At 40.2% G+C, this 25,216-nt stretch overlaps 1 protein-coding gene across 4 annotated transcripts in view; it reads right to left on the reverse strand.

The window, feature by feature from the left end:
- Positions 1–19,165, reverse strand: part of PPP2R5C (protein phosphatase 2 regulatory subunit B'gamma) — a 71,765-nt gene extending 52,600 nt beyond the window's left edge. Inside the window, exons 1-3 of one of the 4 annotated variants that reach the window (XM_064423322.1) lie at positions 19,017–19,165; positions 17,449–17,514; positions 1,720–1,879 (exon numbers count right to left, since the gene is read on the reverse strand). In XM_064423322.1, the coding sequence (XP_064279392.1) occupies positions 1,720–1,879; positions 17,449–17,514; positions 19,017–19,043 (253 nt within the window). In that variant the 5' untranslated portion in view covers positions 19,044–19,165. Of the gene's footprint in view, positions 1–1,719; positions 1,880–17,448; positions 17,515–18,199; positions 18,223–18,715; positions 18,735–19,016 lie in introns of those variants that run through there. The other 3 variants (XM_064423326.1, XM_064423327.1, XM_064423323.1) reach the window with 3 other exon arrangements.
- Between the last annotated feature and the right edge of the window lie 6,051 nt (positions 19,166–25,216).

Consider the following 25,216-nt stretch of genomic DNA (forward strand, 5'->3'; position numbering starts at 1 on the left):
AACAAAGTCCGGCCCTTGACAACCTGGGGATGTACACACAGCACCAGGCAGCCACCAGGGAGAAGCTCAAGATCTTTTCATTCCTTTCACCTGAGTGTGGGGGAGTGATTGCAGACTCAAAGCAATTACAATGCACAATACTCCTACCATTTCTTCACAAATAGGTACACTGTGTCAAGAAGTGCTAGAATGCTCTGAGAAAATACCTCAGACAGTTTGTAAGATTTTTCTTTTTTTTTTTTACTCTTCCCTCCTCCAGCTACAAGTAAGCATTCTTCTGTACTTCACTGGCCTACTGGTTCAAACTGCAACACAGCCAAGGTAGAAACAGATCTTAAACTTCACCTTCACTACTGTAGGATGGATTAGTTCTCTCCTGTCCTATCTGCACTCATTTTCCCCATTTCCAGCTCTCTGTCCATACTGCTTCTTATTGCATGCTGAGTTCTGGTACCCCTGAGCTGCAGTCCCAGGCACTACCAGAACCACTGCATTTAAAACAGGACCAAAAAACAAATTATATTCTTTGTGTCTGAGTCTTTGAACAAAAGGTTCTGCCAATCAATGTGGCTGTATGCAAAACTTCTTATAAAAATCACTAATTCAGTGTCCTTTGCTTATGTCACTCATGCCCTGGTTGTCACAGCTTGTGTATGAACCTTCTATGCCAGTTTAAAAGAACATATTATTCATAATCTGTGGTGCTAAATAGTCTTATTAAAAATTAATAAATAGATTGAAATTAACTAACTAAATAAGCAGTAGTTTAGTCTTGAAATATATTAAACAGCATCTTGTACATAGGCTGCTAAATTAACATGATGGACAGTATTTCAGATTCTTTTTGTAAAAACAGTATCTGTGTGAAGAGAAAAATCTTGCAATCTAATTTGACCTGAATGAAATGCAGTGTAATTCAGACAGGCTCAGAAGTAGAGTTTATTTTCAAGAAACACTAATTTATTATATTAAGAAAATGACAAATGGAGGAAAGAATACAATAATTTCCCCAACAATTTCACATTGCCTACAACAGTACTACTCAACATTTCAGTGATCTTTTAGGCTTTCGCTGGCAATCTTGAACACTGCAAAGTACACACTGCACGTCAAAACTGCCTTTTTCTTGTTTCCCCTAAATAAGCCTTCAGAGCAAATAAAGATGATAAAAGCTGGGTTAGTAAGAGAAGACCCATCAATTATCATCATCTTTTTGTCACAGATGGAAGAAAATATATATCTAAGAGCTAAAAAAAGCCTTAAAATCAATGAAGGAAACATTCATATGCACTGAAAAGGCACCACTCTGCTTGACCCATGCTCAGGAAAAACAGACCCATACATAGTGATAGACCAGGTCTTCCAACAGTGTCGAGAAATTTTAGCACAAAGCAAGGTTTGAGCACACTGCTCTGAGGACAGATGCCTAATATTTTGCAAAGAGATCCCAAATATTCTGGTTTTATGTGAGATAAGTGAATATGCTGTCACACACACACTGCCTATACTGACTGCCAAGAAGGCAACACACTGGAAGTCCTCAAGTGCAGATAAAACAAAAAGACAAAGCCACCCAGTGCAAGTATGTGCAGTTTGCAGATGTGCATACTTGATGTATTATGTATGCTGTCCAGATATCAGAAGCATGACAGCTGAGGTGCTTCTCAGTCTCATGCCCAAATTACCCCACAAGAGTAATTCTAATTTGTAAAGACATACCTTTTAAAGCTGGCAGTTTTTGAAGCTCCCTGTTATTGCTAACATTAAACCTTGAAGAACTCTGACGCTTTTCCTTCTTCACTACATTCTGTGGTGCTGGTACTTTGATTTTAGATAGTTGTGCTGGGGGAGGAGTGCTATTTGATTTTTTGTTTGACACCTGTTTAAAAAGAAATTAAAGCAGTTAATTACAGCTGAACTTAGAAATAAAAATCTTTACAGAAATAAATGAAAATTAATATGCTTTTAATGAAACTATTGTATCCCTCATCCTCTGAATGTATTGCCACCTATTCTGCTCATCTTTTCAGCATTTATTCCTGTACCATAGCCCTCATACAGATGGGAATAGATCAACTTGGTACATGCAGTAGCCCACTTATTTGAAGTTACTAGACAACTGAAAATAAATTTTCGAATTATATAGTTCCTCAGTTACTCTCACACGTCCCCCCTGAGAAGTCCAGGTCTCTTAGGTATTTAAGTTCATCTTCAAAGGGATCAGAGAAACTTATCTATTTACAGCAGGTGAAGCTTTCACTGCCTATTCATCCTGTGCCTTGCTGACAGAGTCCTAAGCTGGCCAGGGCAGTCAGGCTTTGATACAAAGTTAAAGGAGCGAGTCTTACTATTGTAGTAGCTTTAACAGCATCAAAAACATGATTTACTGCCTACTCAAAGCAAGTTGCTCTTACTGTAATAATTCTTATTAGATTGTCACTGTACCTCTGTATGAAGTTTATAACATAAATCCAGAAATATGGTTCCCACTACAGGTTTTCAGTTTGCTGTTATTTCACTGACTACACTTGACGGTGCTCTCTCTCAAGCTGAATAAAATGCATCATTAACAAAAGCCTGTCAGGACTTGTGGTGCTGCCTTTCTCATTCCACTTTTTTTTTTTTTTTTAAGGAGGAAAAGCAGGTTTAAAGAGGCAATAGTTAACTTTAAAAATATGAATAAGTTCATGACATTCGTTACTAAATGATAAAATATCTAGAAGTGATCTATGCTAAAAATATAGAAACAGCTGACAAGGACCTCTTGCTGCAATACTGAAATTCATTATGCAGGCCCTTAACTTGCTGTAGAAATCTCTCAAATTTGCAAACTAGAAACACACACATCTTAAAATATACCCTGGCACTTCTTCCTTACAGGAAAGACCACACTCTTCTCAGAAAGTGCCCACAAGATAAGCAATAGGGAAAAAAATCAGATGGGAATGGGATTCATGATGGAAATCAAGTTGAAACGCTGGTACTTTGGCAGTTTGACTAGGTTTAATTAGAATTTTGTTAAGTGTTATAGGTATGAAAGCAGCTTCATTCCTGCAAGCAATAATATCTGTGGCATTTTCATAGAGATAGTGCTAAACCAAGGGAAACCAATTTTCTCCCTGTTCTGAAAAGTATTTCCAGAAAAGCTTATTCATCAACAATTTCCATACTCCTGTAGTGTATACATTCAGCGTGCATGGAAATGTATACACTACATACATAAATGTCTACTTTTGAGTCTCCAAGACTCAAAAGGTAACTCAAAGTAATTTCATTCCAATTTTGTTCCAGTTCCTATTTTCCAGACTGGGAAAGAATATATACTCCAACAATAGATTAACAATTGTATTATATTATACACACAGCACTTAATATAGCAAAGATGACTGAGAGCAACATTAGGATTTCATCAAACCCATTTAAGATGATAATTTTTCAAATTTAGTATCATAAAAGCAAAACCCCTTATAGAGCTTATAGAATAAGGGGAGAGAGTACAGTGAATATTATAAGTCTGAGTTACCAAAAACACTCTAGAACTTGTTCCAGTAAAAATGGAATACATCAGCAAATTGAATTTATGTACAAGTAATACCTGTTACATCGCATTTTTCAGACTATTTCACTTTTTAATCTCAGACACTAAATGCTTGAAAATGTTTATGCTGAAATACAAGTGATCTGCAAGGTAATTTCTATCCATTAATTGAAATTTTAAAAAGCATTACAAACAAAAGTATTAACAGACTAAGCCAGAAGAGAAACACCACTAAGAATTAGGAAGCAATGACTTACCGAGTATTAAGTAATAAATGCTAATTAAGATGCATCATAAACAATTTTATTGCACAGGATTCTGTACTTTCAATATTGTTACTGAGCCTAATGGTGTTTTTCTGAACTGGCTACTTTCCACTACCACATGTATTTTTTCATTACTTAGAACAGGAAAAGCCATTTTCCAGTTTCCTCTATTCCCAAACAAATTCTCCATTTCAAATTAACAGGTGCTCTCATGTGTCTGCACACATGCACACACCTCAGGGAAGCAAGTATTCTGAATTGCAGAAAAATTCTAAAATTAGCCAGAAGTGGTTATTTAAGAGGATGGGTAACATTTCTGATTAGAAATGTTGAAAGAAAGCATTTTTTGTTGCTATGGTAACTTCCCATCTAGAAGTGATGACTCCAGAGTAATTCTAGTCCTGAATCACTGGACCATTTATCCATCAGATTTCCTCCTCCTTCCTACCACCAAGCATGATCACCCCTGCCTTTCAGTCATGCTCCAGTCAGCCAGCACATACCAGAAAGCTGCCAGAATAATTTCTAAACCATTAATTTCAGTGCCATGCAGCTGTACCCAACGACCTCTGCAACTGGCACTACGGTGCCACCATGGAAGGGCTGGCCTCCAGGGCTGGACAGAAGGGCACCCAGAAAGTGAGTTAAGTCAACTTAAGCCACAAAGCTCAGCAATTTTAACCACATCGCTTAAAAAAAGGCAAACAAATTCAGACTAACAATTGTGTATTCATCTGCTAAAGATTTCAAGGTAACACTTTGTATGAGTACAGTGCTTTTGAGTTCAGGTGGAAGAGCCAAGCTCAGCTTTCCTCTCCCACTAACAAACCAAACTAGCACAGACACTACAACTCCCAAGAGTAAGTGCTGGACACTCTGCTACAGCAGAGTGAACAGTTCAATGTATTTGAAACCAGAACAGTCAAGCTACAGACACCTTTTAATCAATTCTCTTTCTATGGCTAGAAGAAGCAATACCTATTCTTGCCCTTGTTCTGGCAAACGGCTCCCTCCTACCCAAATGTTTATACAGACAGACACATTCAATTTCAAAAGTGCTGATAAACATATAAAAATGTGCACAAACTGCTCTAAAAAATGTCACATTGAGAATGTTTCTTCAAATCATGATTAAAACACAACCCTCAGGTTTTATAATCAATTTATTTCTGAAAAGCTAGAGCTTTGCATAGATACTTCAATGAACATTAAGACAATCAGCTTAAGTGTGATTTCAACTTTTAAATTCTGATTTTAACAATTGAAAGGATACAGCTCATGTTCCTCAGTGCCTGTGACTAAGCTTAAAATTAATTCAATACAGTGAAAGGTGGGGAGAAGACTTTTTGCCAGTCACAACAGTTCAAGGCAGATAGCCCTTGCATCCCTTCATCCCTTGAATCCTGCATCAAGCAGAATGTGATACATTCCTTTCTTTAACATCACTCTTTTGAGCAAAGTTGGATCTTTCACCCTTCTGACATTATACAGGCAGGTAAAGATAAAAACACAACACTAAGTTTGCAACCAGGGAAAGAAAGATATGAGTAGAGCAAGCACATCTACAGTTACAGCCAATTTTTCTTAAGTTAAACTGACCATCATCAAGCATCCCACAATGCAACTTGTACTTTTGGACAGCTATCTAAGACACAAAAGACAGTATGGTGGGACCTGGAAGGAGGATCCACCCTGCATGCTGTGTACATCAAGAAGTCTTTCAGGAGAACCTACTCTTCCCTTTCTGACAGTCTCCCAAAAATGCTATTCAAGCTACCTCGACAAACAAGGACAACCAGAACTGTCTGACCTTACCTTTCAAAGCACCAGTAACTGAAACAGAGCAAAGGACACAAAGCCTTCTGATCCACACAATCAAAAGCCAAACCAAGCCAAGCCTAGAGTGGAGTCAACTCTATAACGATGCAGCAAGCTTGCATACTGCTTTCCAAGATATAACAGCAGGGTGAGGATTTGAAAATGACAGTAAAATCACCTTGATGCATCTGTCATTAAAAGACTTTAAAAACTGGATGGCTTACAAAATCAGACCTCCTAAGCACAAGGCCATAGAGATGCTCTGCCTGAAGAAACACAGTGCTGGGCAGCAGGCTATATGGTGTTTCTTCACACAGATCAGTCTAAGACTAATATGCAGATTTCTGCCTTCTAATAAGTATCACCACTAAATTCAAGTTTATATCAGTGTGCACACCATTCCACAATGGCAGCAGCAAAACCTTGAGAAAAAACTCTGGACTATGAAACATGGTAGATAAACCCTGTACCAATTCAGACATGATTAAAGGTTCCCTGTGAAATACAAGTACACAGAGCAAAAAGCACAGAACACTTTAAAAGAATCATCAGTCTGAATCTGAAACAGAGGGAAAATGCTTATTTTAATGCAGAATTAATCCCTTCCCTCTTCTCCTTTTGGTATAGTAAGTAGCCTCCATGGACTTATTTTTCATTAAGATAAACACAGGTCTGATCTACAGCACCCAGAAGAGCTTGTTTCTTGCCAAGACAGCCTCAGAATGCTATGAAAGCATTCCGGATTACATCTAAAACATGCTTACAATGGAACTGAAATACAGGTTACTGAAACTAAACACAGATCATCACAAAACATGAAAGGGACATTAACAACTTGATTTTCAAAACTGTATGAGGGCCCAGTATGTAACCAAAATAATTTGGCTAACAGGTTGAGGCTTAATACATAATCAATGTAATTAGGCTGAGAAGATGAATTTAATTTAATCTCTTGAAATGAGAACTAAAATCAAAGATCAAGGAGTCAAAATGGGTGGAGAGTAGCTAAAGAACCTTCTATGTAAGTTTTTTCTCCTCTGCAGTAACTTCAAAGTAGTGTGAAAATCTCTGAACACTCCAGGAATCTTGAACACTACCACAGAGCTCTCTCCTTTGCCGATCTTCATTTATGGTTTGGGGTGGGAACAAGGACAGATAGCATCTGGTATATGGCCCAGCTGTCATCAACCTGGTAAATATATCCACACCATACCTACAGGAAGTGGGCTGGTGATGTGACATCAGCAGCTGGGACCAAGGCAAGTTGTTCAAGACAACACTACAAGGAAAGCAGCATGTGTCACCTGATTTCAGTTCTGTGTTGTTAACAGCAGCAATTCAACGTGACTTCCCAGAGGATAACAACAGAGTAAACTCTTTTTACTAATGGTATTAAAGATAAGGCTTGACAGAGCTTTCAGACAGTCTGCAGTAATTCTAGTACATGCAAGTGCTGGCAGAGTTTATTATGGAGCAAGTAGCCATGATTTTTAACATCAATATTTTCAATCTACAGAGAATCAGTACAAACTTTACAAAGCTTGATATGGAATACACTGGGTACGTAAAAGGGAACACTGATCTATAAACAACACAGTTAAAAACTGCAGAGAAACATGTTTGCAGGGTACCATTTTGGACAGCAGCAGATGTTTCTGAAGTTATTTGTTGAAGATTCTTGCTACTATGCCATTATTGTTCACTAGTTTTAGCACCACAAGTCAGTCTGGACAGACAACTTAGGGAGGAGTCTCTGGAGAGGCAGCTTACGGTGCTGAAGGCTTTGGGTGGTTTCACACAGATGGCAATTTAGATGTCTATTGTTTTTCCTCAACAAAATAATTTGCCAGAATGATACCTGGATTGGCTGCTAGAATGATCCTTGCAGCTGCCCTTCTAGAAAATATGCTTATTATTGTTAAACACTCTCAGTAGTTGAGGTTACTGCTGGAGATTACTATCCAGTCTATCTCAGCATTACTTACTATGTTTTTATTACAGCAAGAGCTGCATCCTAAAGCTTTGAGTATCCATGCTGTCCTAATGACAAGCAAAAAGATTAACTTTTCAACTTGATAGTAATGACAAACTTTGTATATTTTAGCACTCATGGATTTATGCTGTAGTACTTGTTTAACAAGTGTGATTTTGCATTTTTACATGCAGCAGTGCTACTGCTGGCTGTTCTCAATGTCTGACTATGGAGTTCCATTAGTGTTTTGCCAGAGACAGCATGGAGTCTCTGCAATTGCGTCAGTGACTGGGATGTTTCTTACAAGCACCAAAGGCCATCTGGGCCTCTTTGCTGTGGGGCCCACAACAAACCTTACAGTCACAGACCACTTCAGAAGACTGATCCACAACTTGGTGAAGCTCTTCTGCCTTTCTTGCTGCTGTTTATTTTTCACAACACAAAGCATTGCTTATATTTCCTGTTAGCTGCTTATGCACAGGACTCAAATTTTATCTTCTAAAGAATTATCATCACAGCTTTGTGTAACAGACTGGACTTGCCACACACCAAACCAATCCCATGTTTCAGCTTAGTGTGCTGCATCCTTGACATCAATACACTATAATTTTACATTCATAATTAAGTATCAGTAGCATAAGGCTTGTCTCCATTTGCTTCTTGTAAACTTAATTTAGCTTTAACTAATTTACTCCAGGAACAAGCTGACATTTGATTCCCTTCAGTCAGAGCTCAGATCTTCAGCCCTTTGTCTGCAGAGTACTGGCAAAGACGAGAGGGTGCCCAGGATCAGACTTCAAGTGGATTCACACTGCTTTGCATTTACTGAAACACCACCATCAGTGAGCACCTGGTACTTCACAAAAAGCAGCAAAGTAACACTTGTTTCCTAATGTATCTTCTATCACAAAAGTTCAATGCAAGAAATATTCTCTGAAAAAAAAATTTGTTACCTGCAACCACCAGTTAGCTGATTAAATTAGAGTTAAACTAAATAATGTCTTAAGTATTATTTCAAAACATTTATATGAATACAGGGATGAAAAATCTGGATAAAGGATGGTCTGGCTTAAATTACTTTAGTTATTGATTTTCATTATAATGTCTCTCTAATGAGCTTGAAGCATCCTTTTACTTTACAAAACCCCAAAACAACAAAAATTACCTCTGTTCTTTTTAGATACACATATGTACATACACATATGCACACATATACGTAAGGTTCCCACATTTGAAGGAAATTATACACCAACTCATTCACTTTAGACACCAACTCCTATACTCCACTGTAAATTTTAATTATATACAGCTACTGATGAGCTAAGGCAACTGCACATGTGGCTTTACCACTGACATCCATATTTTTGTGCTCCCTGATCTATTCATAGAAGCTTCTCATTTCACACACTCATACTGAAATCTTTTTTTACTTTGCCTTCTGCCCACCAATTTGTTGTTTGTATTAGATGCTATTTGAGAGAGTTACAGTCCAAGACAAGTAACCTGGTCTAGTGGAAGGTGTCCCTCCCCATGGCAGGCTGGAACTAGATAATATTATGGGTCTCTTTCAACCAGATCATTCTATGATGTAGCCGTGATATTTTAGTGAGAAATCCTCTGCTAGGACTATTCCTGTTCTGAGGAGCTGAGAGCCTCAGGAAAGAAATGCAAACAATAACTCTCTGCTGCTGTGGAAGGCCACAGGTGCATCTTGCATTGGTCCATGTGGATTGTTTTCAATCAGTGACCCATCACAGCCACCCGTGCCAGGGCTGTGAGCAGTCACAGGAGTTTGTTATGCATTCTGTTCCTATTCTATTCTTGTCTTTGTAGCCTTCTGATTCTTCTCTCTCTGTTCTTTTAGTATAGTTTTAATGTAGTATTTTAATATAATATATAACATAATAAATCAGTCTTCTGATCAAAATGGAGTCAAGCCTCGTGTCCTCACACAAGGGGTTCTTGCTGAGACAAGACTATGGTTCTATGAATAATAACTGTAACTGCTTCTACAGAACTGTTTCACCAAATCATTTCATCTTTGGCTCTCATCATGCTTTTATTTTACTTGTCAGTATTTCAGACTGCTAAATTGAGAAGTGATGAGGAAGTATATAAAAGTCACTATAAATGTGTAGCAAATTATAATATTTGGCAGTCATCTTTTAAGAAGCATATTCAGGAATAGGCCAGGATTTTTCCCTAGCTTTTGGCTTGTTGGTTTCTCTAAATGGCCCTCTAAGCCTGTTGCAGGTAAGGTCCCACAAACAAAAACGCCAAGGCCTACCATCCCACTTCTAGAATTACAAATTTATTCTGGTTTCAAATGCAATTGGCGGTGGGGGGGAATGTACACAAGGTATGTTTGTAGTCTGTGAACATATGGGTAGATTCAACAGCTACCTGTTTTTTCCTCACTGCTTGTATTCTCTAAAAGATAACTACATTAATAATTCTGTATTACACATGTTAATGTACATCTGAGTACTGAGTGGTAGGCCTTAACTCATATGAAAAAAATTAAGAGAAGTGATTTGAAACAAAGGATGAAAAGAATGTTTTCAGTTTATTAAATGCTGGTATCCATTTTTGAAAGCCCCTTTGCTTCTTTTGATTAGAACAGCCTTTACCTTCATTGCTGTGCTGCTTCCATTCAGGAAGGAGTCACAGAGCTTAAAAACACCATTAGGAAGCAGAGGATAGCAAGTACTAAACCACACACAGTTCTGAAACCTCATATGTTACACAATTAGTTGTCAGCCTTGTGTAAGAAGCAGAAGGGCACAAGATCCTGTTTTCAGAAGTGTTCTGTTTTGGGTAATAAAATACTTGTATACAGCAGTGTTTGGTTTAATAACACCATTAATTTTAGAAGCATAATGTTGAAGTTACATAACAAACACCATTAAGGTAACTCCACTATTCAGTATTAAGGTGCCTTTGCTTGGAAGAGAGACGGAAATTCCAGTTCCCAAAATCAAAAAGCCAAGATGTCAACAAAAATTGGAAATAGGAAAATCATGGAAGTTAAAGACAAACAAAAAGTTTCGTAGATGCTCTATGAATAACACATGGCACCTCTTTACTCAGCAAACAGCTTCTCATTTAGTACTAAGAGTGTATACACTCAAGTATTTTTAATGGTTATATCAACCCATTAAAATAATCTCTCTAGGAACGAAAATCAGAACTTCAAGACATGATTAAAAATTAGTTTTCAAATGAATTTTTTAAAGAAGTTGGTACACCAATTTAAAACTAAACAAACCCACTCCAAAGCCCACAGACTTTATTTTGTATCAGTTATAACTGATTCAAGAGAAAATCCACCCCAACTTCATACACAGTTCTGGTTTAAAATCCTGTTTTGCTAATGTTATGAGTAAAATCCCAAACGAATAGCCCTAGGAAGCTACATAATGGGTCTAACACTGTCTATTTATAGTCCTTCCATGATTCAAACTTGAGAGGACAAGTTGTTTTAAATTTCAGTTTTATTTCATAATATATCTCTTCTTCCAAATGCAAGACCACCAGTTTTAAGATCACCTCTATCTACTGCTGTATGGGACTGGCTCATGAAAGCACTGGCCACGCTGCCTGTCCAGCTGGGGCACTCCCCTGAGCACACACTGAAGACAAGAGCCAGGGCCCAGCTAGGGTTGTTATGTGATGGAGACTGGATATGGATTTAGCCTGTCAGTGCTACATCTATCTCTTTGTTAAGGACACCAGCTCGTACCAAGAACAAGAACAATCTTACACCTCAAAGATGGTGAATGTGATGTATCCAAAATGCAGTACTACTGAGTTACAGAGGCTGCCCAAATGGTGGGAAGGTTGACACACCTGAAGGATGGGATGCCATCCAGAGGGGCCTGGACAAGCTTAAGAAATGAGCCCATGTGAATCTCATGCAGTTTAGCAAGACCAAATGCTGGTGCTGCACCAGGGTCCAGGCAACTCTGGTATCAATCCAGGCTGGGGATGAACAGATGGAGAGCAGCCCTGCCCAGAAGGCTTTGGGTGCTGGTGGATGAGAGGACATGACCCAGCCATGGGCACTGGCAGCCCAGAAACCACCTGTGTGGCACCGTGGGCAGCAGGGGAGGGAGGGGATTCTGCCCCTCTGCTCAGGTGAGACCCCACCTGGAACACTCATCCAGCTGTGGGGGCCTCAGCACAGGAAGGACATGGAGCTGTTGGAGCCAGTCCAGAGGAGGGTCACAAAGATGATTAGAGGGATGGATCTGTGAGAAAGACTGAGAGGATTGAGTTTGTTCAACCTGGAGAAGAAAGGCTTTGGGGTGACCTAACTGCAGAATTCCAGTACCCGAAGGGCACCTACAAGAAAGATGCAGAAACTTTTTACAAGGGCATGTAGGGACAGGAGAAGGGGGAATGGCTTTAAACACTGAGAGTAAGTTTAGATTAAATATCAGGAAGAAATTCTTTACCTTGAGAGTGATAAGGCACTGGAAGAGTTTCCCCTGAGAAGTTGTGCATGCTCCACTCCTGGAAGTGTTCAAGGCTAGGCTGGATGGATTTGTGAGCAACCTGGTCTAGTGGAAGGTGTCCCTGCCCATGGCAGAGGGATTGGGACTAGATGGTCTTTAAGGTCCCTTACAGCCCAACCCATTCTGTGATTTTATGACTGAACAACAATAACAGAAAAGACCCAAATGATGGATGGATTTATTCACACGAGTGGATAAATACCTACCTGTGACAAGAAGGTATTTCCAGAAATTATTTAGGAGCAGTCCTAATACACATTAACAAGGAAGAGAAAACAATTGCAGAACTTTGTCCCCTCCCCAGTCCCCAAACCTCAACCTCCTCGGCCTTGGTGCCTAAATGAACTGCCATTACCTGTGCCAAGGTTTTCAAGTACAACTTTAAAAAATTCTGAAGTAGAAAATTCTAGTCTCAAACTGGACACTGAGTAACAGTCCCCATCTTCAAGATCAGGTACATCTGTTTCTCAGGGTAAATAGCACCACAATGAAAATCACAAACAGTAAACATGAGAAAAATAAGCAGCTATATAGAGAATATCCACTCAACATTCTAAGTAACTTCTGCTGATCACAGAAACCTGTTATCACAAAACAGTGCCGGATTTATTGCTTTTGTCTATTCCTTGCTTTTCTTGAAGTGTTAGGATACATCCACACACTATCTCAGCTTAAAAAGCCATGCAAAAACCATCAGCACTGCTTCTACTACCCATTCCTTTTGAAATTTCCTACTTTTAATGGAAGGGACAATCCCTTGTGCTCATATAATCAGGAATCATTAAAAGTAGTAGTGAGAATACTGACAGTCTTTCCCCACCATGTGCTGGCTAATATAGGAAAGATGATCATGGAAAACTGGATAGCCACCTCTGGAGGTTCTTTCAGAGGGATGAAAATCCTTACTTGTGCTGAAGTGTTTTGAAGATGCAAACAGAGATTTCTATAATTTTTTGGCAAATCCATTTACTGAAAAGTATTACCACTATGCTAAGTAGCTTAAGAAATTAACTTCTAAATTAAAAAGGCCTCAAAAAGCAAGGAAGAAAAACTTCTAAAAATAAAGCCTTACAAAATTTCTGCACTGGAAGCCATTACAGTAATACACCTACTGAAAAGTGATGGCTGTGAGACAGTGGCTGGATAGAAGCATGGATCAGCACTTAAAAGATTCTAAATTATTTTTAAAATTGGTTTCAGCAGTGTTTATTGTCCAACATCAGCAGCACATGCTGTCAATAGGTCCATTTCTTGCACAGCAAGAAACTATTACAATTGGCATTTTATTACATTTTGATTTATCTACATTAAAAAGAAAAACACCACAACAAAATACCTTTAAAGCAGAAAGAGCCATGAAAGACAGCACGTGGAAACAACAAGATAACACACACACGCTTCTCAAAACCACATTAGTTTTCCGTTTGCTTTTCTGCATGGCAGAAGAATGAGTTGTAATTTCTGTTTTCATTTGCTGATAGTCACCAAGCCAATACTTTCTCAAACAACAAAAACAGTCTTTGCCTTCTACAGACTACTCAGCACCTGGACTGAAAATTAATACAAATTAAATTTAAAAGTTTCATGCCGGTTTAGGCCAGTCCAACTAGACACAGAAGAAGCTATCACTCCCTGTCACCTAGTTTTCTACCAGAATATTGTCATGTATGAAAGACCACCAGCTATTTCTGACCCTTCCATCCCCCAGGTGAATCACAGTAGTGACCTGATTGTCCTGGACTGTTCCAGTGACTGGTGAAAAGAACAAGTTTTAGCACCTACTCTCCCACAGACAAAAAAAGTCAGAAATAAAGAGTGTATAGGCCTAAAATTTTAACTTCCTTCCCCTGTGGTATTATTTGAAAACCATTGCTAGAGTACTGCACTTCAATTATTTTAGGTGTTAGGTTAGGTTTTTCTAGGGATAGAAAAAGGTTATGTTTTTCAACAGTCATTAAGTATGACCAAGTCACCTTTTCTAAACAAATGAGACTGTCCATAAATTACTATTGCCTCCACTCAAAAGGAGACCTCCACACCCCTGTGACAAAACAAAACTATAACAAAGCTGATCCAGCAGATAAATAATTTCTTCAAAAGCCAGGTAGATCACAGGGTATATGTCCACAAAGTACCAATGGAATGGCCAATCACCACATGCAGGGAATTTAATTTTCAGTATCAATTTTTGATGCAAGTATAGTTTTTGGCACTGTTAAAAAAAGTCCCCAAGAATTTACCAGAGCAGAGACACTACTCACACAGAGAGGAAAAACAACACACAACAGATTAAGCCTTTGTTCACAACCTGAGGACACTAATATGCTGGACTAACTGATGAAATCAGAGGTTATACTTAAAGGAATATATTTAGCTGCTCTGGCAACTATTTAGTCTAATTTATTAACATTTGCTAACAGGTTACAAAATAGACTTAGACAGGAGCTTAATCATATTAGCTTTTTTCTTACTTGTTCAATAAATGAGCAACATGCAACTGGAAACTGGAGTAATGGTGTTGGTTACAGGAGGACAAGGTGCCCTCACCTCACACAGACTGTATTTCTGGTACCTCTGCTACAAAGGTAGATGGAAACAAGAGAAGGACAATCAAAGTAACAGGGGTCCTCCTATGTAGGGGACATTAAGCAGAATTTTGGGGGAAAAGCCCTAAATATAAAACATATATTAAAAATATACAAATGTCAACTACATAATTAATAATTTAATACCAATTTTACACAACTTCCACTTAAACAACCTTCTAAACCATATACTGGCTTAAAGAAAAGTGTACCAGGATGGAAGATCACACATATACATCTACTGTGATTCTCTCTCCTCGAGCATCAGCAGCTGACCACACAGCAATTCAGAAGGCAGGTCCATTTACTTCACATGTAGCATGGCTTTTTAAAGTATTACATTGAGAAAGCATGCACAGTTATTGCAAGAACCATCAGCTTAAGTGATTTTCACCCTCTTTTACCATGGGCATTCTGGACCTGCTATACCAGGAATCATTTCAATCCCTTTTCAAACTTGCTGTACAGCTTCCATCAACTGAAACCTCATTTCTCTGACTGCAAGACAGGAAAAACACACACTCATTTTTGTAAATACTGAGATCTGTTTTACTTTTTTTATCTATAGAAGTTCAAGGCATCATGAATTTAGTTAAGTGCTATAAAAGTATCTATAAATAAAGTATTTGTGGGATGCTGCTGCTTGTGTTGTCCCTGTTCTTTGAACAGCAGGCAGTTTCTAGTCTTTACAATCTGCCATTTGCATTAAATTCATTTGCATTAAATGCATATGCATTAAATGCATTTTGAGAAACAAAAAGCTGAAATGAACCACCATATTTCCAAACCTACTCATAGTCTAGAAGAGGATTTTTAAAAGCCATATTAAAACATATGTAGAATGACATATGACAACAACCTTTTTTGAAGGGAAAGGAAACCTAGAAATGTATTAACAGCATGCTCCTGAATATTTCTGTATTTACCAATCATCACTATGTTAATAAATACCCTCCTTTCTGCTCATGTAAGCACCAGCTAACATACAGCAGGATTACAGCCAGCCACGTTAGAATGCAAAGTCTACATTACTATTTGTGTGCAATTACTCTATTAATTAAGATAATGAGTCAAGCACTGAGGTGTTCAAAACTGTACAGAGACTAAATAATGCCCACTGGGAATGAGAACCATACTGTATGTGCCAGTCACATTCCCAGTTCTTTTCCCATTCTGCCCATGCTCACATATGGTCAAGCATCCTAGACAAGTAAACTGTACCTTTCATTGGGAATTCTACCTGGATGGACAAAAGAAACAGTGTATGAACAGTAAAACACATTCTTCAACTGAGATTCATCTCTCTCACATTTCAATTTTAAAACCCCAACAATCTAGATCTGCAAAGACAGAAAGAAATGACAAAGAAACCCACATATACATTTTTGGCTAGCATACAAAGCTCTTCACTTATTATCTCGGGGAGCTTTACACTCAGTCCTGAAGTACCAAGAGGGAATAAGAAAATTAGTCTTGGTCTCAGCAACTTGTCATTCAGAAATTTGAGAAAATAAGTAGTCAACAAATGTACTCCAAAGATGGTGATAATAATGAGCCTTACAACTACACAGGAATTAAAATTATGGCCAAGTGACACTCTTTTTAATACCACAGCAATATACTGCAAAGACAAAAGGCATCACAATGAAGTACATCTATTTAAACCACTATGAACACCTACACTGATACACTTCCCACTTCATTCTACAAGCTCCCCTAGTAGCTAAGATCCTTTCTAGTTCTAGCTTCCCTTCATCAAAACTCAATCACTCTTACAGGAATTTACCAAAATATTTTACACATAATTTACAAGTTTTAATGATCTTCTTAATTTATGACAGTAGCATGAATCACTCTGCACAACAGACAAATGAGAACTCATTGAACTGCATACAATAAGTAGTCCAACCCACCTATCACTAACAGTCATTTCAGAGCAGGAAAAAATGGTAAAGCTGGATGAGTGGTTGGTTTTCAAACATTATCTTCCAGTATCAAGAATTGTTTAGAGGCTGAAATACACAACTTTTCAGTATACCATTTTATATTTAAACTACTATGAGCATTTTAAAGGAAATTTCAGGAAATTAACGTAAACGGTGGATTTCCAAATCAAACAAAACTACTAATTCTGAGTTTCTAGATGAATGTGTGCAAGGGAGTATATAATGATTTAATTATCCCTTTTCAAGTTGCTGTGCCTTTCTAGTGGGCAAAACAGAGAGAAATGCAGGAAGAAAAAAAAAATCAACAGAATAATTAGCCAAAAATTACACACTTCATCGTTTACCTATAAAAAGGAACTACACAACACAACAGCTGGCAGCCTTTGATTAAGCCTAAGGTCTCCTGACAATAAACCAGGCTGCTGACACTTAACTGACATGCCAGCATCGACAGTTTGAGAGAAGAGACCTCTGGGAATTACAGAGAATTCTAAAAACGACATTGAGCAAGAAGAAGAGAAGCCCAACAACTCACAATAAAAGCAGAAAATAAGAGAGATGTACACCTCATAACCAAAAAAGGGAATAGATTAGTATGTAAGACTGTAGCAAGCAAATATTTATTTACTCTAAATAAAACTGACTTCCTTAAAAGCATCTTGCCAAATACCAGGGCAGTAGTTCCACAATAATTTTCCCTCAAAACTACTATCATGTCAAAATGACAATGTAGAAAAACTTAAAACACTTTTTAGAAGTTACTACAAATAACTGTGAAAAATACTACGTTTATCAGCAATATTTACCTCGTGTTCTTGGTTATCTTGTCCATCTTTGCCACTTTTTCCAGTCTTGACTGATTTTGCAGGTTCCTTAAAAAAAAGTTTGCAGTTTTAGTTTTTCTTTTAGAAAGGAGATCTAGATTTTCAAGTCAAGGAACCAGGCTTTTAAAGACACTCGCTAAAAGTAATAAAATTAGCAGAATAAAAATTATACAATTTAACTGGACGATGATAATATTGGACTATAAGTCTCTACAAAGCAACTTTAAACATTTTTTTTATCTGCAGAAAGACTTTGGAGTTTTATTTATGCCTCAAGATTCACCTATAAAGATAAGCTTTCACATAGGTAAGTAGGCAGAGCCAAAGAATGAAAGTGATTTGAACCATGTCTAAGAAATTACTTAGTTCTACTACCTTGCTGTTTGGTTTTTTGGTTCAGAAATATTTATATTCAGTTTAGCTTTGAAACTAGCATGAGTATAGCACACGTTTTACACTGTATTAGTATGTCTGCTCTAGGGGCTAGGAAGTCCAGTGTTAGAAGTAGGCCCACAACTCAATTTTCGGCATCACAGCACTGTACTTTCCTTGAACCCTTCACCTATTTTTGAGATTTCTTAGTCTCAGAAAAGCGAAGGAAAATTTCAATGTTCTTAACATTGAAAGTGCCAAGGATATTGGAAAAATTTAAAGCAAACAAACCCCACAAACCACAACACTCAACCTCCCTACAACTAACTTTTAAAATGACGTTGACAAACTAAAAACTAACCAGAAGCGGTCGAGGGGGACAGCAGCTGGCTGAGAAGAGCGCACTGCACCGTTTCTGACTTCCACACACGGCTAATTGCCTACCGCACAAAATAAAGCGCAACCCAGCTAACTTCCTGCCGCCTTTACAAGTTTTCTGCCATCACTACTTGTGCAAGCCCCTTTCGGAGCCGCCGGACAAATCACTCCCCGGAGCCTGAGGCAAAGCTGGGTTCATTCTATTGTCAGGAGAAGGAGCTGAAAGACTCCGAGGGGCGATCAGCGCTCCCTCAATACTTATGGAGATCCCCCAAGCGCAACTCCCACTGCAGCCAGAGCTGCGCAGCAGCCCAACTTCCCAGCACGGGGCGCGGGCAAGAAGCCGCGGGGACGGACCCCCCCACCCTGCCTGGAAATAATCCCTTCCCCTCCCCACCGCCCCCGGGCCAGCCCCCTCCCCGCTCCGCCTCAGCCGGCCCCGGCTGAGGACACGTTTCCCATCCCCTCCCTCCAGCGCTCCCCCGCACGCCAAACCCACGGCCGCCCTCCGCCGACTCCCTCCCTGCGACGGCCGCCGGCGAGACGGTACCAGGACCCCGCCTCGGCACCCCCGGCCTAGGCCCCGCCGGGAGCCGCCCCCTCCCCGGCGGAGGCGGCACACAGCAGCGAGGGAGGGAGCTGCCCCCAGCCGGGGCTGCCCCTCGCGCGGCTCTCCCAGCGCCGGGGAACGGGCGCCGCTCGCCGCTGCCGCCCCCCACCCCAGGCCCCTCCTCCCCGCGGGGCCTGCACCCCACCGCCCCCCCCGCGGGGCTCGGCCCCTCCCGAATCCCCCGACTCACTTTCTCCTTCTTGTTTTTATTCGGCATGGCCGCGGAGGCGCAGCCCCCGCCGGCCCCGCTCCGCTCCGCGCCGCGCCCGCCCCGCGCTGCCGCCTCCCCGCTCCGCGGCGGCCTCGGCGCTCCCCCTTCCTCCCCCGCCCGCGGGGAGCGGGCCCTGCCCGCCCATTGGCTGCGCGCGTCACGTGGGCCGCGGCTCGCGGCGCGTCACCGAGCGGGCGGGGCTGGCGGCGCTCCCGCCCCCGGCGGCTCCGGCGCTTTCCCGGGCGGGTCGGGGTTCTCCCGACGGCTCCGGGGCTCTCCCGGCGGGAGCGGAGCTCTCCACACGGCTCCGAGGCACTCCCGACGGCTCCGGGGCTCTCCCGGCGGCTCCCCCGCACCGCCCGGGCTCCGGCCACGCCTCGGGGTGCTCCCGCCGGCTGAGCGCGCCGCGGGACGGGCTGAGGCGCCCTCAGGGCCCCGAGGCTCCGGCGGCTCTGCCTCAGCCGGGGCGGCCCGCGGGGAGCGCGGCTCCCTGCAGCCGCTGCCTCCGCCGCTCCTGGGCGAGGGGCCCGGGCTCCGCCGCGGGCATCCGGGCACCCGTCACGGGGGAGCGGAAACCTTAAGGAAAAAAAAAAAAAAAAAAAAAAAAAAAAAAAAAGAGATAAAACAATATAGGGCACGCCTGAAGTTCGCTGGTCCTCCCGTGCAAATCCAGTGTGCCCATCTTCATTTTGAGGGCTTCACTGTGTGCCTGCAGTGTGTGGATGGGGAAGGTGAACTTTGGGAAGTTTGCTGGTTTTGAAACCATATCTTGATTGGTTTTAAAAGCCTGAGTTCGGTTGTGCGTGTTTTCATCATGCCCACCTGTACCAGAGATAATTTTTGTCCAAACAAATCATTTTTTAATCTCCCAAAACCAGAATGCAAAATTTAGGACAATCTTAAGACAAAAGAAGAATAGTACAAACACTCCATCTGGAAAATTTACAAACTGTGTCTCTCCCATGGTCAGATTAAGCCACAAATTAATTGTTGGCTGAGGAAAAAGTGCAGAGGACATTAGCAGTCACAATAGCATCAAGACATAAAATATTTTAAATTTAGATTGGATTTACTTGTTAAATTCTAATTGTGTTGTACAGCTAAAGGATAGAAAAATTACAGCCTAATACAGTGTAAAAGTGAAATTGATCTCATTCCTTAGCCAGCTTGTGAGTATCAAATCCAGCATAAGCAAAGAGATATGCTCTCATTTTTGGGATACGGGATTCTAATAAAGGCTGGTGTCTGATGGAATAGTATCTAATGTTAGATACTTGTATCAGCTTGTATCCATTATATTGGAACACTGCTTTTGCTGTGGCAAAAAAGACAGAGAAACTTTGCGTTTTCCAGGCACTGCAAAGGGATTTACTGGCTGCGGAGAGCTGCTTCCTCTTACTTCAGTCCTCTTCCTTTCCTGCTCCTTAAGTGCTAGGAAAGAAATTATGTCTGCCTCTTATCCTTTCTCTCATCTTCTCTGGTTTGAGAGCTTAGAAATGAGGTGCAGTTATCACTATTGTGACTGCTGAGAGCCAGGCATGAATGAGTTGCTACTAATAAATGACATTTCTCACCAACGCAATAAACATGGATTTTTAAAATACTAATAGACAGCAAAGGAGTGAAATCTCCCTCCATCTGTAGTCTGGAGTTTGATCAGTGTGTGGAAGGGTTTGTATGGATAGGGATAAACTCAAGAGCTTCCACTTCTTTGTTAGGTTACAGTTTTGTAGAAGCTTAAACTACTCTTCATTCCCAGCTGTTGTGCTGTATCTCCCTCTCCTGCACTTATGATGGTACAGTGAGGTTTAAACCTGCTTGTAGAATTGATCAGGTTGAAAACTATCCTCCCAAAAATGATGTGTTGGTGTGTTGGTTTAGTTTTGAGTTTGGAGTTTGTTGTTTGGTTTGAATTTTTTTTTTTTTTTGCCTTGAACTGGCACACCACCACCTGCTTCTGTAAACACTGACACTGGCTGAAGGAAGGGGGTGGAAATATGTGGCGGGGGCGGGATGTGACCTCAACAGCCTAGATTTAGATCAGTTTAAGCAGCTTAATGAGTTTCTCATTGGCTCTTGGCCTCTTTTGTGCTGCTAGTGCTCATAGTTTTTCTAAATAATGGAAAAACTCTGTCAGTATCATTCTTACCCAAATACTTCTGAATAGGAGCAGCAAAAATTGTCTGTCCTTATTTTGCAGTTAGTTGGGAAACCTTGAATCAAAATGTTGAACTGAATACGGGTTCAAAAGTTGGCGCTGACTCAGTTAACATTTATGAGGTTTTCTTTGTGGCCACAGATGTAAAAACTCTTGTGAAAACTTGACTCCCCCTCACCTTGCTTTGCTGCAGAGTCTAATTCACCAGTAACAGAAAGCAATTGTGTTTTTCAAGGCCTGCTCTATTATATGAAATAATGAGTAGGTGGAGGAGGTTTACAAGAAAAATAGTTCTGTCTGTATGCTCTAGTTGCCTTCATAAAACCTGAGACTAAGATAAGTGACTTATGTGATGAAGTCTTACTTTAACTACAAAGGTATGGCACTGTGGGCCTAATTATTCTGCTGTGGAGTAGGAATAACTATGTAAATAAGGTGATGTAATTTGAGTGTGAATATGACTATATTAATATTTGCATTAACTTCTGGACATTTTATGCAAACTCGGTGTTTTGAAAAACCAGAATGTATTCACACCGATTAGGTTATCACTGTAATTAAAATGTCAAAAACTAATGCATGTAGCATAGTTTTTAATTTGCATTTTTTACTGTGCTGATCAAATTCTGTTAATTTGCAAAAGTTAAGTCACCAAATAATGTCAAGTATTGTGTAAAACTCCTGGATAATACTTAATAGCTTGAATCTGGGCCAAGTGTCCTGTGTGCCAATGAAAGGGGAATATTTACACAATTAGTCCTTTCCAGCTGTATTGGATATTCTCATCTGTTTGATTGCTTTTTGTTTGTTTTTTTTTTTGTGCTTGTTTTTTAATCCTTTTACAGTGGTTGAGCAGTCATGCTCTGGCCTGAGTGTACTGAACAGACCAGTGTCACTGTGACAGGGATACCATCTTCCACCCCCAGTGTATGACTTTATTGCTTCCTGTGCCCTGTCTCTTGCTTTAATTGTGTGGTGTGCCAGTTCAGCTTGTTAAAGTGGCAGAAAACTAACTGAGCAGTGGTGACAGGAGACAACGAGACCATTTGCTAGGAAGCTTTTAATTTGGCTCAGCTGAAGCTATGCGACAGCAGTTGTGGACAAGGTTTTAGCAGCCAGTGAACTGTCATCATAATGCATAATTGTCAAACATTGTCAGGCTGCTTCCCAAAACATCTCTTCATTGACTGATGCAGACTTTTGTTGTCTGGCACACTGTGTCAGACATAGAGAGCTGAAACCTGAAGGACCAATGGCAGTAGAGAGGCTGGAATAGATGGGTTGGAATAGAAACAGGTTTTTCTCATTCTTGCACGAGCCAAAATACTACTTAAGGTAACTTTCCTGGCAAGAAGAGTGGAACTGGCAGATTATGTGTGAAGGAACTAACTGAGGGAACAAAGTACTTAATCAGCACCTGCAATAGATTCTGCTTCTATGCAATCTAACACCAAAAGCTGCAAAACCAGTATACTCAACTTCACAAAAAAAGCTTTCAGGAACTTTCTCTACAAGCATGGATTCATTCTGCTTACCCTGAATCACATTAAATAATTCTTGTGCTGCTCTCAATCTAAATTATAAGGCTTTAATTCTCAGTTATTTTAAAATCCATTACTGTTGGATGCCCTGCTGTCACAATCTGCAGTATTGTAAAGGTTGCAAAACAATTTATTCACAGCTGTATAAAAGTCAGACTCTTTTGAGGTAGTTAGTAACAGGTCAAACTTGGAACTCCATGCACGTAAACAACATATTTTAGCCCTATATGTGACCACATAATTACAAATGGCAATTATTGCATCACTTAACACAGAATCAGAGATACATGTCCAGAACCACAATTAATCACATGTGTGTGTAGTAGTGTCATATTTGATGCCTTCTAGTGGTAGTATAACTCTGTATCTTTGGAAAATTTGGACTAGTAAAAAAATGAAAAAAAAAAATCATGTATGATTGATAATGCTATCTGAATCTTAGCTTTAAGAATTTTCAGTATTAACATGGGTTCTGGATTTCTGTTTTGGCCAACTTAATTTTAAACTGAATTTGAAAAAAATAAATAATGAGAATGGACAGCTCATGCAGAATGTTACTAAGACATTGTACTGATTTTAACTGGGATACAGTTACATTTCTTCATTGTAGCTTCTATGGGGCTAGATGTGTTTTGAATTTATGACAGAAACAGTGCTAAGAACATAAGGATGTTTTTGTTATTGCTGAGCAGTGATTACACAACCTCAAGACCTCTTCTCCTCCTCACACTGCCCCACCAACGAGGAGGCTGGGGGTACACAAGAGGTTGGGAAGGGACACAACTGGGACAGTGACCCCGCTGTCCCAAGGGCTATTCCATACTGTGTGATGTCTTGCTCAGCACTGAAACTGGACAGAGGTGTGTGGAGTCTGGCTGGGGCTGGCACTACTTGGGGACTGGCTGGGCATCTGTTGGCTGGTGGTGAGCAATTCCTTTGGGGTTTTTTTTATATTTTCTTCTTTTCTTCTTTGTGTATTTTCTTTTAATTACTATTAGATTGTCTTTTTCTCAACCTATGAAGTTTCCCATTTTTACTCTTTTGATTCTCACCCCTATTCCATTGGGGGTAAGTGAGCAAGCAGCTGTGTGATGCTGAGCAGACTACTGGGATTAAACCATGACAAGCATCTATACAGAGATTCAGAAATATTCTGGACAAATAATATATCACAAAAATATCTAGTAATATCTTATGATAGTTAAAACATTTTTATCTGCTTGTGGCCACAGTTACCACAGTGGTTATTAAGTATTAAAGTGACCTACATGGGGGAATTCAGAGGATGATCAAAGTAAAAGACAGGCTATTAAGCCGGATGAACCATTTGTCTTATCCAGAATGCCAATTCCTATGAGAAGTGCCTGAATTTGTGTGCTGATACCCAAATTCCAGAGAGATGGGAATTACAAAAATAGTAACATTAAAACACTTTGTACAAATCGCTTGATGCTCTTCTGCCTCAGTGAAGCAAATGAAAAGATCTTAAAAGCAAGACTATGCTGTATGTCATGGACTTGAATCTTTTCAGGAAAAAACCTCAAAGACATGCAACTCTGTTTGTGGCATTTATAAATTAGGATGTCTGCTTTCACATTTCCACTATTTCTGTGGGTTTATTTTTTATCCTTATAATGAGTTAAGCATTGCTTGAAAATATTATATAATAATCTGTTTAAAATTTATTGTCTCTGCCTAGCATTTAGGAGGTAGAAGGGACATATTTATTTTTTGATAGTTCATCTCTTTTTCATGTCCAAATTGAGTATTTTTGTGGTGTGTTTTGGTGCAATTTTTAGCAGTCTTTGTTCATTCCAGGCTTTTGCTGCATTAAATACAATGTTCCCATACATGTACTAGCATTCCTTCTTCCCACACGATATCAAAGGAAAGATTAATTTTGTATCAGATGAGTGAGACTAGTAACATAAAGGTGACTGCAGCTAAAACTCCTACATTTTCATTTTCATCATATTTAAGTTGGTATTTATAGAATGAATGAAGACATCCAATTAATTGTACCTCCTGTTGATGCCATACAAGATTTTCTCCTTCTACACTTCATACCTTTTTTCTGCCATTTTTAGGATTGGTCATAGCTAATATAGCTGTATATTTTTATCTCAGTGTGGGAAGAGTTGAAAGACATACTCAGAAGGCGTGCTCAGGACTTAACCCTGCAAGTGCCATCAGTTTGTGGACTCAGGATGCTCCGTGTCTGCGTGTGCTCAGAAGTGTCCATCTTCTGAGATGATGCATACGCTGGATTTCTGATTTTCAGGAGCAATCCGTGCTGCCTTGCCAGAATGCGAGGAGCAGCTTCCACCAGCAGCGCTTTTGGCTCGCTCCCCCTAGGGCAGGCTGCCTGCCGCTGCACCGAGCGGGCTCTGCAGGGATCTGACAGAGCTGCAGGGACCTTACAGAGCTGCAGGGATCTGACAGAGCTGCAGGGACCTTACAGAGCTGCAGGGATCTGACAG

Source organism: Passer domesticus, chromosome 6 (assembly GCF_036417665.1).
Source record: "Passer domesticus isolate bPasDom1 chromosome 6, bPasDom1.hap1, whole genome shotgun sequence".
Classification (NCBI taxonomy): Eukaryota; Metazoa; Chordata; class Aves; order Passeriformes; family Passeridae; genus Passer; species Passer domesticus.